The 13,969-nt window shown below is 42.5% G+C and overlaps 1 protein-coding gene across 2 annotated transcripts in view; it reads left to right on the forward strand.

The window, feature by feature from the left end:
* Window positions 1-13,969, forward strand: part of SKA3 (spindle and kinetochore associated complex subunit 3) — a 627,619-nt gene that overhangs the window by 442,536 nt on the left and 171,114 nt on the right. For both annotated transcript variants that reach the window (XM_086935202.1, XM_086935203.1), the window contains one exon: window positions 8,519-8,640. In XM_086935202.1, coding sequence (XP_086791328.1) covers window positions 8,519-8,640 — 122 coding nt within the window. The remainder of the gene's footprint in view (window positions 1-8,518; window positions 8,641-13,969) is intronic.

Genomic DNA, 13,969 nt, shown 5'->3' on the forward strand with positions numbered 1-13,969 from the left:
TGCCACACAGGGACTCACAAATCAGAATTAATAAGTTCATTACCTGTTCGACCACATTCGTGGTATACTGCCTGAAGTGCCCCTGCGGACGGATGTACGTAGGAAGCACTACAAAAGCAGTTAAGTTGAGGATCTTGGAGCACCAACGGGCCATCGCTAACAAAGATGCAAACTATCCGATGGCCCGCCATTTTGCTAGTCACCACAATAGCGATAGGACACAACTCAGCTTTTTCAGCTTAGACTGCATCCCTCAAGACATCAGGGGTGGAGATCTAAAGAGGCGACTTAGACGCTTGGAGTCTCGATATATTATCGACCTCCAAACGAAGTCACCAGGAGGACTTAATGCAGGGGAGGAGCTACTATCACACCTATAATCACTGTCCCCTATTCCTGAACCACATAACTGTCTGTAGTGAGTTCTTCTTTGTACTGGAAATGCCGTTGATATTATTTGGTTTACAGAAGAATACACCCCCCCCCCCCTCCACACCCCTTTCCTCTAGTTAGGGTTAATTTAGTGTGGCATTGTAAATAATGGTACTTGTATTCACGGCCATCCAGGCCTCAATCGTTACCGAAGTATCAGAAATCATGGGGATTAGGTCACTTTAACTGTATACCAACACGAGTGTAAGATTAGTTGAGCAATGTCTCTTACGCTGATTCACGATTTTGTGTTTAATTGTTAGCCCATCCAGGGCTCAATACGTTAAAAAACATATGATTTTGTGTCATCAAATGTACAGCTTACACCCATTGCTCGAAAATGTTGAATTTGAATTGTAAATAGCGTTATTCCATCGTTCCAAGATGGCGCTTTCATTTGCATTATGAACTTTCTTTTGTTTCAATGAATTGAGCCTTATCAATTGCTGCCTTGCCGGCGCCAGCTGACACTGACGAAGGCAAGTGCTGAAACGCGTCTGTTACGATTCTTTTGCGCTAAATAAACCGTACGTGGTTTAAATATCTGCTGAGAGTGCCGTCTTGTTGCTTTCTGCTGCCGGTTGCCGGTCGCGGAGTAGCGGAGCTTCATATATATATATATATATATATATATATATATATATATATATATATATATATATACGTCTTGCTTGCGCTTCTTGTTTTATAAATACATTTTTTCCTTTCCTGTCTTTCCTGTTGCCACTCTCTCTCCTCGGATACCCACCCTTTTCCCTCTGATTCTCCGTTTCTGACTGCCTTTCTCTTTCTGACTCGCGCTCTCCCCCTCCTACCTCACTTGTTTGCCTCTCTGCGGGTTTCCTGTGTGAACGCGTGTTCGCCCTCCCAGAGTGACTGTTTAGCAGTTGTCCTAATTGACTCTCTGGAGATAAACTCTACTGCTGACCCCGCAGCTTCTTCAAAGCACGCTCTGCACAGATGTGGTGGTTTCTCCGTGAAACATGCCGGAAGTGCATCATTCAAAGAGCATCTGTACTTCAACCACTTAGTTGCGAAATCCACGGTCAGATATTGGTTTAAGATATTGTTGTTTAGACCTGTTTACTTCCTCTGTCATGTAAGCTTAGGTATTCAGAGAGGCTCGAGTTTATTTGAATAAACCCACAGCTTTCAGTTGCTAACACGCATATGTCTGGCCTCGGGACAAATAGGGGAAAATGTCTGCATTTTTTTTTGTTTGTTTGCTATCTTACCCAATACGATACGAGAAGTTAGCGTTGTAGGATAAGTGCAAATTTTGTTTGTCAGTTATTAAATAGGCCTTTCTAAGATCGTTTATAGCAGAATTGACAGCTTGGACCTGGTGACAGTTAGATTTCCACCGGTGTTCTTATTAACGGTTTCCAGTTCTGAACGGGTAAAGAGTGCGCAGGTGGATACCCAATCTGGCCTCTCCCTTCTAATGATTCAGTCAGAAACATGTGTTTAGGTTTATTTTTTTGTCTGACTGCACACCACTCAGAAATCATACCACAATCCACAGGAGAGTGGCAAACTAAATTATTACGCTGAAATTGACCGTCGATCGTGCCGAAAACGGGGTATTGGGTTTTTTATTGTGAGATTTTACAGACCTCTTGCTTTTTCATGCTATTGTCTGTGTAGCAAGATGCCAATGTGGCATTCCCCTGGGTCTCTTGAATGCAGAAAGTAGCTACTGCAGCAAATGCAATGGTACCGGTACAGTTGTGAAGGGTACCACGTTGCCCCAATTTATTGTATGTTTTTGTTTTTTTCCTAACTATTAAACCCAGTGAATTGGGGGGGGGGCCCAATTTCATTGGTTGCAGTAGAGCCCATGGCACCCTCGTTGTGCCACTGCCTGGGTCTGGTATGAGACGGGTATAGATCTTTACATGGACTTTGGTCTCAACAACTAACATAGCGAATTCATGCAAGCCTTTTAATTATGTTATTTTGGGTTTCATACTTTAAAAACATGCACACTGAGTAGCTTGTCTCTGCTTTCGCCTCGCTCCTTGAAAGCGCTTGTCTCTGCCCTCCACCATGGTACTCAAGCCTGGCTGTGCAGCAGAGGGACGGGGCTGGCCCGTTCGGATTAGCCAAGTTCACAGCTTGTCCACATGTGAAGGTGGCCGGCTCAAAACAAGCCTCTGCAGCCCTCGGGTATGGCACTCCACTGCATTTTCTATTTTATCTAAAAAAAAGTGCAACAGATTTGCACATGCCGTTGGTCACTTCGGTCTAAAAGGTATTTTTTGGGGGAAAGAAATTTCCAGTTCCCAGAATCATTCACTTATTCATTTGCTCTAGGATGATGTCGGCAGGGCCAACATTATTTTAACAAGCAGAGCCAATAGGTCTTGCCTTTGGGACCTTATAAGTGTTTAGCCATGCAACAGTTGGTGTTGTTGCACCAAGAATATTGTGCTGCTTAACTAAATACTTATAAGGTCTCAAAAGCGAGACCTATTGGCTATGCCAATGCTTGTTTACTATACCGATCCCCCAAAACAAACCTTTCTAAACTCTTCCCTCTGAATCTTCTCCTCAAAAACCCATTTTTACTCATCCAAATGCCTCCTCCAACTGCTATGACCTAAACAAAAAAAAATCTTTCACTCGTCTGTTCCTCCACCATCCTTTTCAATCAAAATAACAGACGAACATGTTCACTTCTCAAATTCCATATTCCACTATACTAATTCACCACTAATCCTTTATGGGTTCCAGAGTAGTGTGCTACTTGCCAATAAAGCGTTACAACACCCCATCAGGGTTACCAGCACTATATAAATGCAAACCTTTTTCCCTTTTCTACCCCTCCCCAACCCTTCTCAATCCAAATAACTGACTAATATATCCACCACGCAAATTACTTTGTTTCGCCATACTAATTCAACAGTAATCCATATGGGTTCCAGAGTAGCGTGCTACTCTCCAATAAAGCACTTCAAAACCCCATCAAGGGGTAGCAAGCGCTATATAAATACACCCTCTTTCCCTCTTCTATCCCACAACCTACCCATCTCTATCCAAAATAACTGAATAACATATCCACCACTTAAATTACTTCATATTTCACAATACTCATTTTCAACACTAATCCTTTATGGGTTCCGGAGTAGCATCCTACTTGCCAGAAAAGCGCTTCTACACCCATCAGGGGTAACAGGTGCTACATGAGTGCAAACCTTTCTTCCCCTTTTATCACTCCACTATCCTTCTCACTCCAAATAACTGACTAATATCCACCACTCAAATTACTTTCATATTTCACCATACTAATTCAGCACTGATCCTTTATGGGTTTCCGGAGTAGCGTGCTTCAACACCTCCTCAGGGGTAACCAACGCTATATAAATACAAACCTTTTTTTTTCCTCTTCTATCATTCTGCTACCCTTCCAAATCCAAATAACTGACTAACGCATCCACCATTTAAATATACTTGCATGTTTCACTATACTAATTCAACAATAAACCTCTATGAGTCCCGGAGTAGCGTTCTACTCGCCGAAAAAGCGTTTCGACGCCTCGTTAGGGGTAGTAAGCGCTATATAAATGCAAATACAATACAATTCCAACCTGTGCGTAATCACAGGTTTACGCACAGGTCCGAATTCACTAACCACATCATAATTCGTCCCCAAGTATGATGAGAATAGATGTATATATTGTCCTGGATGGCTGTAAAGACTGTCTCTCAAAGGGTCTTTGTTGTAAAATCCTGACATCCTCAACATTTTGCCCCATATAAACGCTTCACTTTAACACATATTATGAATTCACTTTTAGTGATGAGCCTGCTTTCCCATGTGAGCATCTTCCAAAGCACTAGAAAGGTAGAACTGTGAAGGACCTTCTACTCTGGCCTTCCAGAAAGATAAACTCTTAGCCTTGCGAGACAAGTCTCTCCAGGTCGGGCGGTAAGCTGTCCCTTTCAGCACTGTCCACCTTGTTCTAAAGATGGCTGTTGCTTCCTGGTCTTGCATGATGAGGATTTCCCTGAATTAGCAAAACCAATGCACAGATCTGTTAAGCAGATGAACAACCTTAACTTCCTCGGGTGTTTGCTGATCACTGACGCCATCACCCATGAGGTCATTGACAGTCAATGTTGTTGCTGGTTACATCAGCTACTTCTATGTTGTTGATCTCGCTGAGAGAGAAGAAATGTAATCGAGTGGTGTCAAATCTATAGAGGTCAGAGAAGAGTCAACACTGCCATTTGTGTACATCCCAGCCTTCCATTTACTCTGGTTTTGAAGAGGTACATTTGTCAAAGTGACATGAATATTTTGCACAACTTTTTTGTTTTTTCAATAACTTGCTCATGCTTGTTTTCAAATTAAAAATACATATGCAGTGGATAAACACTTTGAGAAGGAGATCCCGCGCTATCCGGCCTACGTACTACTGGGTCTTCCATGTCCCCTGACCTACCCACTAAGATCTCGTAGAGGCAGGCAGATGGCCATTGCACTGGGCTCATTGGTGCAAAATATACTTACACACTGGTGCACTTCCACCGCACCCTCTTTCATAGGATGGCTCCACTGATTGTAGCATGTGCTCGAGATGGAGAAGTTGGCGCTCACTATGGCAGGGGAGGGATCTAAATACGACGACCTATGGCACCCATTCTTGTCACTCTTGGCTACTGAATTTCCAGAAATCACATGCCCCCGATATCTTAGAATACTGCGCCTCACGGAGGCGCGGAAAACGGACTGTTAGGAGGGCCACTGTGGGCTTAGCGTAGATTGGGGGGGGAGGAGTGGTGTTATGGGGGGCAGTGGGGCACGGAATGGGGGGAAGGGGGGAGTTGTTTCTTCTTTTTTCCCCCTTTTTTAGGTCTTGCGACCTATCAATGCGCATGCGCATTGAGCGGAGCGACAATTTAAGTGCTCAAAATAATCGTGAAACCAAGGGTTTTGTTTGTGCAGTTTTCTTTGAGTTCACGTGAATCACGTGACCAAACAAGCACGCGCATCAGCCTCCCTCCCTCCTTCCCTCCTAATTGCATATTTTTCACGGCCGCCACCAACATCAAAGGCCTTCTCCCAGCGTGCGCTCTGCGGCTTCTCCTCCCCTAATTATTCATGGCTGGCCGGTGGCCGGCCGTACTTTCAGTTTCCCGGCCGCTCTTGTTTGTTTAAAGCTTCAGCGCGAGGCGCACACATTTGTTCACATTTGCTTCAAAGTAAAAACAAACACACATTATGACGTTGTAGGCAGTTCTTGTTACTTCAGTTGTTACCCGGTACAGCTTATTTACTCTCTAAACACTATTTTCTTTAATAATTTCTCCCATTGCAGGCCACAATGAGCGCGTCTCCATTCAGCCCCACACTGAGGCTCATTGTGCAGCTTTTCGGTATATTCCACGTGATTAGGTTATTGTGAGACATGTCTTTATGTTCACTATTCTAAGGGTGATTTTGCGCCTTTTCGGTATATTTCTTGCTAAGATTCAAGTGCGCTCTCGGTAAATTTACCGTTCTAATGTTCATTGTCTGCGTTGTCCCTATATTCACCACTCTTGTGTTCTATGTGCGTGTTGGCCGTGTTAGGGTTCATTGTGTATGTTTTCTGTGTAATCGCCGTCTTAAAGTCCATGGCCTGTGTTTTCGTCGAATTTGCCGTTTTAAGGTTCATTGTGAGCTAGCCAGTATATTCACCTCACTAACTAAAATTCCTTGCTTGGGCTTTCGGTACCCATTCACTATTCTACAATTAATTGTGGGCGACATTGGCACATTCGACATGCTAAGGTTCTTTGCTTGTGTTTTCTGTTTATGGAGCACTGGTAGGGTTCTTTGTGTATGTTTTTTGGTATTCGCCGTCTTGTGTGTTTTTTGGTTTAGTTACCGACCTAAGGTGCATTGTGTGCCTTATCGATATATTTACCATACAAAATATAATTCCGTGTGTTCCGAGTATATTCCTTCAACTTTTTTTATATTAATTGTATGTGTTTCCTGTGCATTCACCGTGGTTGCGTAGGTTCCCGGTATTAAGGGTCATGCGCGTTTGCTGTATATTCGACACATTAAGTTACATCGCTTGTATTTTGTGTATGTATTCTCGACACACTCAGGTGTTTTGCTTTTTTGTGTATTCGGCACACAAACCATGCTTGTGTTTTCTGTGTATTCGACACAAGTAAGTTGCTTGCATTGTTTGTGTTTTCTGTGTATTTAGCGTGTTAGTGGGCAATACTCACCGTCTTAAAGTGCATTGTGAATGTTTTCTGTGTATCACCATCTTAAAGGTCGCTTTGTGTTTTTTTCTACTTTTTTTGTATATTCAACGTTAGGGTTCATTATGTGTGTTTTCGGCAATACTCGCAGTTTTAAAGTTAATTGCGTGTACTCACGGTATGTTCTCTTAGTTTTGCTATATATCATCCAGATAGGGCAATAAAGCGACAAGTGCGTAAAAGGAAAATATTGAAAAAGGGGCACAGATCTTTTCAATAAACAGGGCTTCTTCTTTTTAGAGTTCACAAAAAACCGCGCAAGAATTCCCTTTTTCCCCCTGGAAGTAGCAGGTCAATGTACTTATCTATTGCGTGCAAGCCCCTACCTTTCATTTCCTGCGCATAATACCTCATATTTCAAATATGTCCATTTGTTTATTTCACCTTAAAAATAAAATTCGAGCTATAATTGTTTCCAGTTGCTTGTCAGCCTTTCCTTGTGATTTATCGTCCAATTCTGCGCGTCCGGGCCCAATTAAAATCTCTTAAACTGGAGTCCTGTGTTACAAAACCTAAACACAAAGGCTAGGTGAGGGGTCTGCTGTGCATACTATTTTCATGAATAATTCAGGCAGAAAGGTTTGAAAAGGTGAGAATCGGTTCCGCTGATTGTCGGAAAAGAACTAGGGGCAATGCGCAGGATTACACGTGATTTTATTTACTTATTCCATCTTGCAAATTATTAATCGAAAAGAACAAAGTAACGATGTTTCAGAACAGAAGCCGTACATGCGTCTTCCTGTACTCCGAGGCATTACAACCATTTCATCAATAACCATCGCAATCACCTAATCAATAAAGCTATCAGTGGAGAGGTTTAAATGGCAATTCTATCGGGGTCCCTTTGTCTCTTTAGCGCCATCATGGCTTCTATTTGCCTCCCTTATCTATTGCATATTTACCGTGTGCGTGTAAGCACGCGCTGCACAATATCGCCCGAGATAAAAGAGAAACATAGATCTAAAAACATTAATTCCCCATAAGCGCTGAAAATGTAAACTACGGCTGTGTCCTGGAAACGGGACTAGAGAAAGGGGCAGTGGAGACCATTTCTTATTCTTTAAAAAAATATGCATTGATGTAATTATGAAAAACATAGAAAGCTTAAAAGGGTCCCCTGCACCTCTTCTTATACACCATATAACATTAGATAGATAGATGGACAAGACAGACAGACATGATAGATCTAGAGTGGCATAGATCATTAATAAAAGCCTTCAAAATTAAGCATCATGTTGCCAAATCTGAACTCTTGATACAAACCTGTTTAATGTTATGTTTTGCTTAATCCAGGAATAGACAATATATAGCAAATATGTCGTTTGATATTATGAAATGCGATTGTCTTGTTTGAACGAAATCCACGAGAATAACATAACTGTAGCACCACGAAATAGGACAATACAACAAAAACACACCAGGCCAGTATGTCATTTACAAAACCAATAGCTCCAACTTTCCTACTGCGAGACCTATTGGCAACGCCAGTGCTTGTTTGTACTGTTTATTCCATGTACACAATATCGGCCGATCATACCTTAATGCTGGGCTTACGCCCTCAGCTGGCTCTGTCTGGTTGTGCTATTCTGACATTGCTTACAGGCAGCTAAACTTACATGGATATGTTTGTGTGTTGAAAATCAATAGACATTTAAACCATAAAAATACATATGCAAATCTCTTGACCTTACTTATTCTCTATCCAAGTTTATCAAGTTTGCCAGATCACCTTACTTTGTGAGAGTCAGACAAAATGCGCACACACCTATGATCTACAAGGTTTGCAGCTTCTAATTTGTAGCATAAATTATTTTTTAAGGATCTTTCCGTGAATGAACAAGGACTAATGTTTGACACAAAAATGGAAGCAAACACCAAAACCGAAGCTTCTGTAAGAGATGAAAAGCAGATGATTTTGGATTACGACAACAAAAACAGCGGGTGAGAATAGCATTAATTTTGTAACCAGATCATCTACATTAATAATGTTCTAAATTTCAATGCCAGTGGTTTTCAACTTCCATTTACGTTAAGTTCTTGAAATCCAAATCTGTGAATGTTTGTTTTATTTTCACTGTCTGTGGAACTTCACAACGTACATGTAGTTAGAATCCACACTTTCTGTAACAATCTCTATCGGAAAGCCAATGTACCGTTTTAAAAAAAATGTAATAATGGCAGTCTAAATAACAAAGTGGACCTACAAAATCCGAGATGTCTGATAAGAAACCTAGCAGAAAAAGGGAAAAGATTTTCGGTCAGTCTGAGTCGCAAAATCAGCAGGAAAGAAAAGAGTTCCTTTCTTGAGTCCCCGCACTCACCAGGGTTTCCCCACTGTGACATGCTTCATCATAGGGGCCATCTCATTCCGCTGCGGATTGAGGCGTGCTATGACTTGCAGCGTTACGTAAGAGCACTATATAGTGAGGAACGATGTGTAGTGCAGTGATGTTGTGGACTGAGTAAAAATACCTAACTAGTGGGCAAAATAACTTCATTCTAGCTTCTAGTCGGTATGTTAAAAATGGGGTGAGTCCCTAGGAGGCCTAACTATAATGAGTTAAGGGTCCCAAGTAAACGTCAACATGTTTCGAGCCTCCCCAAAGCTCTTCTTCAGGACAACACAGAGTCCAGCCCTGTGCATACCACTCCAAAAAGTGAGGTTAAGTTAGTGAATTAATTCAAGAAATACGCTGCAACTAATAAGCAAGCGTTAGTAATACATACGATAAACCAATAGTCAGGTAGTATCTGCGAAATAGAAAGAAGAACAGTTTTATCAGTGACCGCCTCCCCCAAATGGGATCGGTAAGTATATAACTCATACACATGTTGCTCCTCTGTGGTGTGTGGCAATAGCAGCATTCTCGTGTTTCGCCATGCCAGAATAGTGGAACACCACAGTAACATCAGGTGCAAGCGGCCACCACAAAAATTACGTCACATTTCATAGAAAAACAACATACCCCAATGACACATCAAACACATCAAAAATAATGAAAATCTGGAACATAGGCTCCTTGAAAAAGAGCAACGCTGGGTTTTCAAGTTATGCTCTGACAGCCAAGGTTTAAATGATAACATCCCGTGGGGCCAATTTACTAAATGAACCAGACATTGCACGAACCATCAACGGATAAACTGAAGGCCAGGGAAGCCCTGCGTCATGGCTTAACCAAACAAAGCCCACGCGGGATTACACAAGCTAGTTAACCAACATCCTGCTCGATAACCACTAGAGGGCAGATCCAACATAAATATTAATATAGTCCCTTAGGGACGACTAATACTAAAAGAAAAGCTGGTTGCACAAAACGTGGGCCTATTAGGTTTATTCCTTTATTAGTTAAGCAGCGAGGGCTATTGATTTGACAGCAACTTGAGGAAGGTTTTTATATCGGCCTCCTTCAGCTTACATACACTGGTATTGGAGGGCAGATCCATATTAATATTGACCCTAGAGGGACCACTAATACTGAAGGAAAAGTCGGTCGCACAAAAGGATTAGTTACTTACTTGTAATCCTAGTTCTCTTCCAGGGGTATCCTCATCAAAGTCATAAGCATTAGAATATTCCCGCCCATGTGCGGGACCCCGGAAACACTATATTATATGTGCCCCACATATATATTTTTTTTGCTCTTGATAACTTTAGATGTGGTAAATCTTTGCAATTGCATAGCCCATGAAGATGGTTTGACGGCTACTAAGTGGTTTCTTGATAAGAAGCCAGATAAATATAGGGCACACAGTTGTATGCTGTTGAACATGATGCGGTTCTTCCTGTATAATAACATCTTTATCTTTTCAGGCCAGTTGTATAAGCAAATCAGGGGTACCTCGATGGGCTTGTGCTTCTCCCCCAGCTACGCGAACCTGTTCGTAGGCTGGTGAGAGAAGCACAAGGCATGGGGAGGAACTAATGACAGATGGAACGACAAGATTTTACTGTGGACTAGGTATATAGACGATTTGTTGATTGTGTGGCGTGGCGACCAAACCTCGGCTGAGGAGTACATCTCCATTCTAAACAATAATGACCAAAATTTGAGATTCACCAGCACAATAAGTGCGACCAGTGTATGTTATTTGGATCTGGAGGTATTTATACGAAACAATACTCTACTGACTAGACTCTACAGGAAACCCACGGCGGGAAATGCCGTGTTGCATGGGCAAATTATCATCCGAAGAGTCTGATCAAAAATGTACCCTATGGGGAACTTCTACGTTTAAAGAGAAACTGCTCAGCAGATATAGATTACCAACGTGCTCAGACTGATGCAAATAGGAGGTTCCAAAATAGGGGGTACTCCAATAACATACTGAAGCTGGCTGCTGAAAAAGTAGCAAGAGTAAATAGGAGGGATCACCTGATGGTCAAGAATGTCCAAAAAGATGAGGACCAGGTAAGAATGATCACCAACTTTAATACAAAATCTGGTCAGTTGGTCCAAAGCTTCAAGAAAAACTGGCATATTCTAACTACCGACAACGTCCTGAGAAGACATCTTTCAGATAGACCTTTAATTACATATCGTCGCTGCCAGTCATTATCGGACCATTTAGTCCACAGTCACTACATCTAAAGTACAGCCCCCAAATTTATCTTGTACGAAGGGGTTCTTTCCTTGTCTCCGCTGCAAAGCGTGTAAATACAGTAAAAAAGTTTTTGAATATCCAGGTAGAACGGGAACAGGTGGACCAAACAGAAAAATAACAAAACTCCTAAATTGTAATTCGGATTACACGATCTATTGCCTAGAATGCCCCTGCAAAAAATGGTACATAGGTACTACCATCAACTCTACTAGACTTAGGATTTTGGAACACATGCGAGCAATCGCAAATAAGGATAGATCTTATCCGGTTGCTCGCCATTTTTCCGAACAGCACCAGAGTAATAGGGATCTCCTAAGTTTTTATTGTATAGATCAGGTGACTCGCTTAGAACGTGGGGGGACAGAGAAAAGGCACTCCGAATCTTAGAGTCTAGATATATTATTGACCTTAAAACAATGACACCTTGGGGCCTTAATAATGATGAGTAGATGTGGGTTCACCTGTAAATTTGCACATGGGATCATGTGTATCGTAAGCCGGCCCAACCTGTAGAATAACTGTAATTAAAAACTATAACAATAACTGTATTCTCCAAATACCCGTATATCCAACATGAGACAACACAGCTCAGGTCACCCGAAAATAAATCAATGCCCATACAGGGCGACACCACCTATATGAAAAATGGAACTGTGACCCAAGGTTGCATAAGAAACTGCAAAAGACAGCACATGGGGGATACACCCCTTACAGTCAAGGAATGTGTAATTACTGTCTTGCGGTTTCTGTTTATGAATTCATATGATTAATTTCCTTCTGGAATATACTTGAATAATGAATTGTTTGTTGTTTTACATTTTTAAGATTGAGCACTAAAGCACTTTATCACTCGCCGTTTTAAACCATGAATTGCATAGAGTCATATACACTTTAAGATGGCCACCGCTTTTACCATTGACACCATCTTCTATGTTGATGAAGAAAGTAATGATTGGTGGGGTTTAAAATGGCGATTATTTCTTTACACAAACTGACACTGACAAAGCTTGTGTAGCGAAACGCTTCTGTCTGGGGTGAAGGGGGGGTTTGCAATAAATCATTTACAAAATCGGATACCAGTGTGCTTGCCATTCTTCCAACTTCATGGAGTGGATATGTGCTGATATATATATATATATATATATATATATATATATATATATATATATATACTGACGCTCCCGCAACGCACAAGACAGCACTCCCCAGGAGAAAAAACGGACGCCAAGTTCAGTGGTAGGTGTAGCAGAGTTTTTTTATTTTCTCATCAGCATAGTGCCAAAGGTGCCACGATCCGACGCGTTTCGGCGAACCTGTCGCCTTGCTCACCAGATATATATATATATATAGTGCAATTGCAGCCTAATAAACACCAGAGCTAAATCGTGCTGTAAAGAATTTCCACCATACATGAAGAACATGCATTAGAAACAGGAGAAACAACAACATTTGTTTAGAAACTGTTTTAATGCTCAGAAAACAGTAGAAATTCTCAGAAATCACTGAAAGCATAGGAAGCTCCCAGGCTGCATTGCAAATACACAGTCTAAAAAGACTGAAAAGCTAACCTGTAGCTGCATAGCAATAAACTGACAACGTGCCTTTAAGGCACTCCTGACCCCCAGCTTCCCATCATGCCTCAGGGGTGACAGTTAGGTCAGTTGTTCTTTCCAGCTCCTTCAGGAAGGATCCTGGCAACACAGCTCCACTCTTTTCTGATTTCTTCAGAAAATCTTGTCACTTTTGACAGTTTTTATTCCTTACTTCGACGTTTTTCATCTGTAGAAGTGAGAGGCTGTCTTTTTTGACAGGTTTGGGCATTTTTCAACATCTTAAAATGCCATCTCTTTTTGACTCTTGCCCTTCTTGTGGTAAAAAGAAAGCCAAAATAGACTCTCATGAAGTCTGTATTCTTTGTCTCCCTGAAGATCATGATCCGAAGACCTGCCCACACTGCCAGAACCTGTCAAGAAGAACTTTGAAGGACAGGGAAAGAATTCGCCTTCATGGCCTGGCAGATAAGTCATCTAGAGGGAGGTCTCCAGTAAGGAAGGGCTCCAAGAGGCCTAGAACATCTTTTAGAAGTCCTCGCGTCCTTCTGCTTCAGCGTCAGGCTGGGCGCTGAGAGAAGATCTTCAGGTGGGTCATTTATCGAAGAAAAGACCCTCGACAGCGGGCTCGCCGTCGGGAAAAGGTATGTCGTCGACGTTAAGACTCGAGATCCTCCGCAGTCGTCAACTCGGCGACGATCGGCGTCGATGGACAAGACTCCTTCGCCGTCGTCAACCCGGCGACGATCGGCGTCGAGGAGCAGGGACCCTCTGCCGTCGTCATCTCGGCGATGATCGACGTTGAGGAGTGTTACCCCTCCGCCGTCGTCAACTCGGCGACGATTGGCGTCGAGGTGCAAAGACCCTCCGTCAGCGTCAGCAAGACGTTCGGAGTCGAGGGCAGGCTCTCCTCTGTCATCGCAGTCCCATCAGCGATCGACGTCGAGAACAAGGACCCCTCCGCCGCCGTCAACTCAGCGTCGCGGATGAGATCTCAGTCGTCGTCTCAACGACGTTCGGCGTCGAGGGCGAGAAAGACCCCTCCGCCGTCGTCTCGTAGACCTTCGACGTCGAGAGTGGATTCAGCTCCGCCGTTGTCTAGAAGACACTTGGCGTTG

Source organism: Lissotriton vulgaris, chromosome 8, assembly GCF_964263255.1.
Source record: "Lissotriton vulgaris chromosome 8, aLisVul1.2, whole genome shotgun sequence".
NCBI classification, from domain to species: Eukaryota; Metazoa; Chordata; class Amphibia; order Caudata; family Salamandridae; genus Lissotriton; species Lissotriton vulgaris.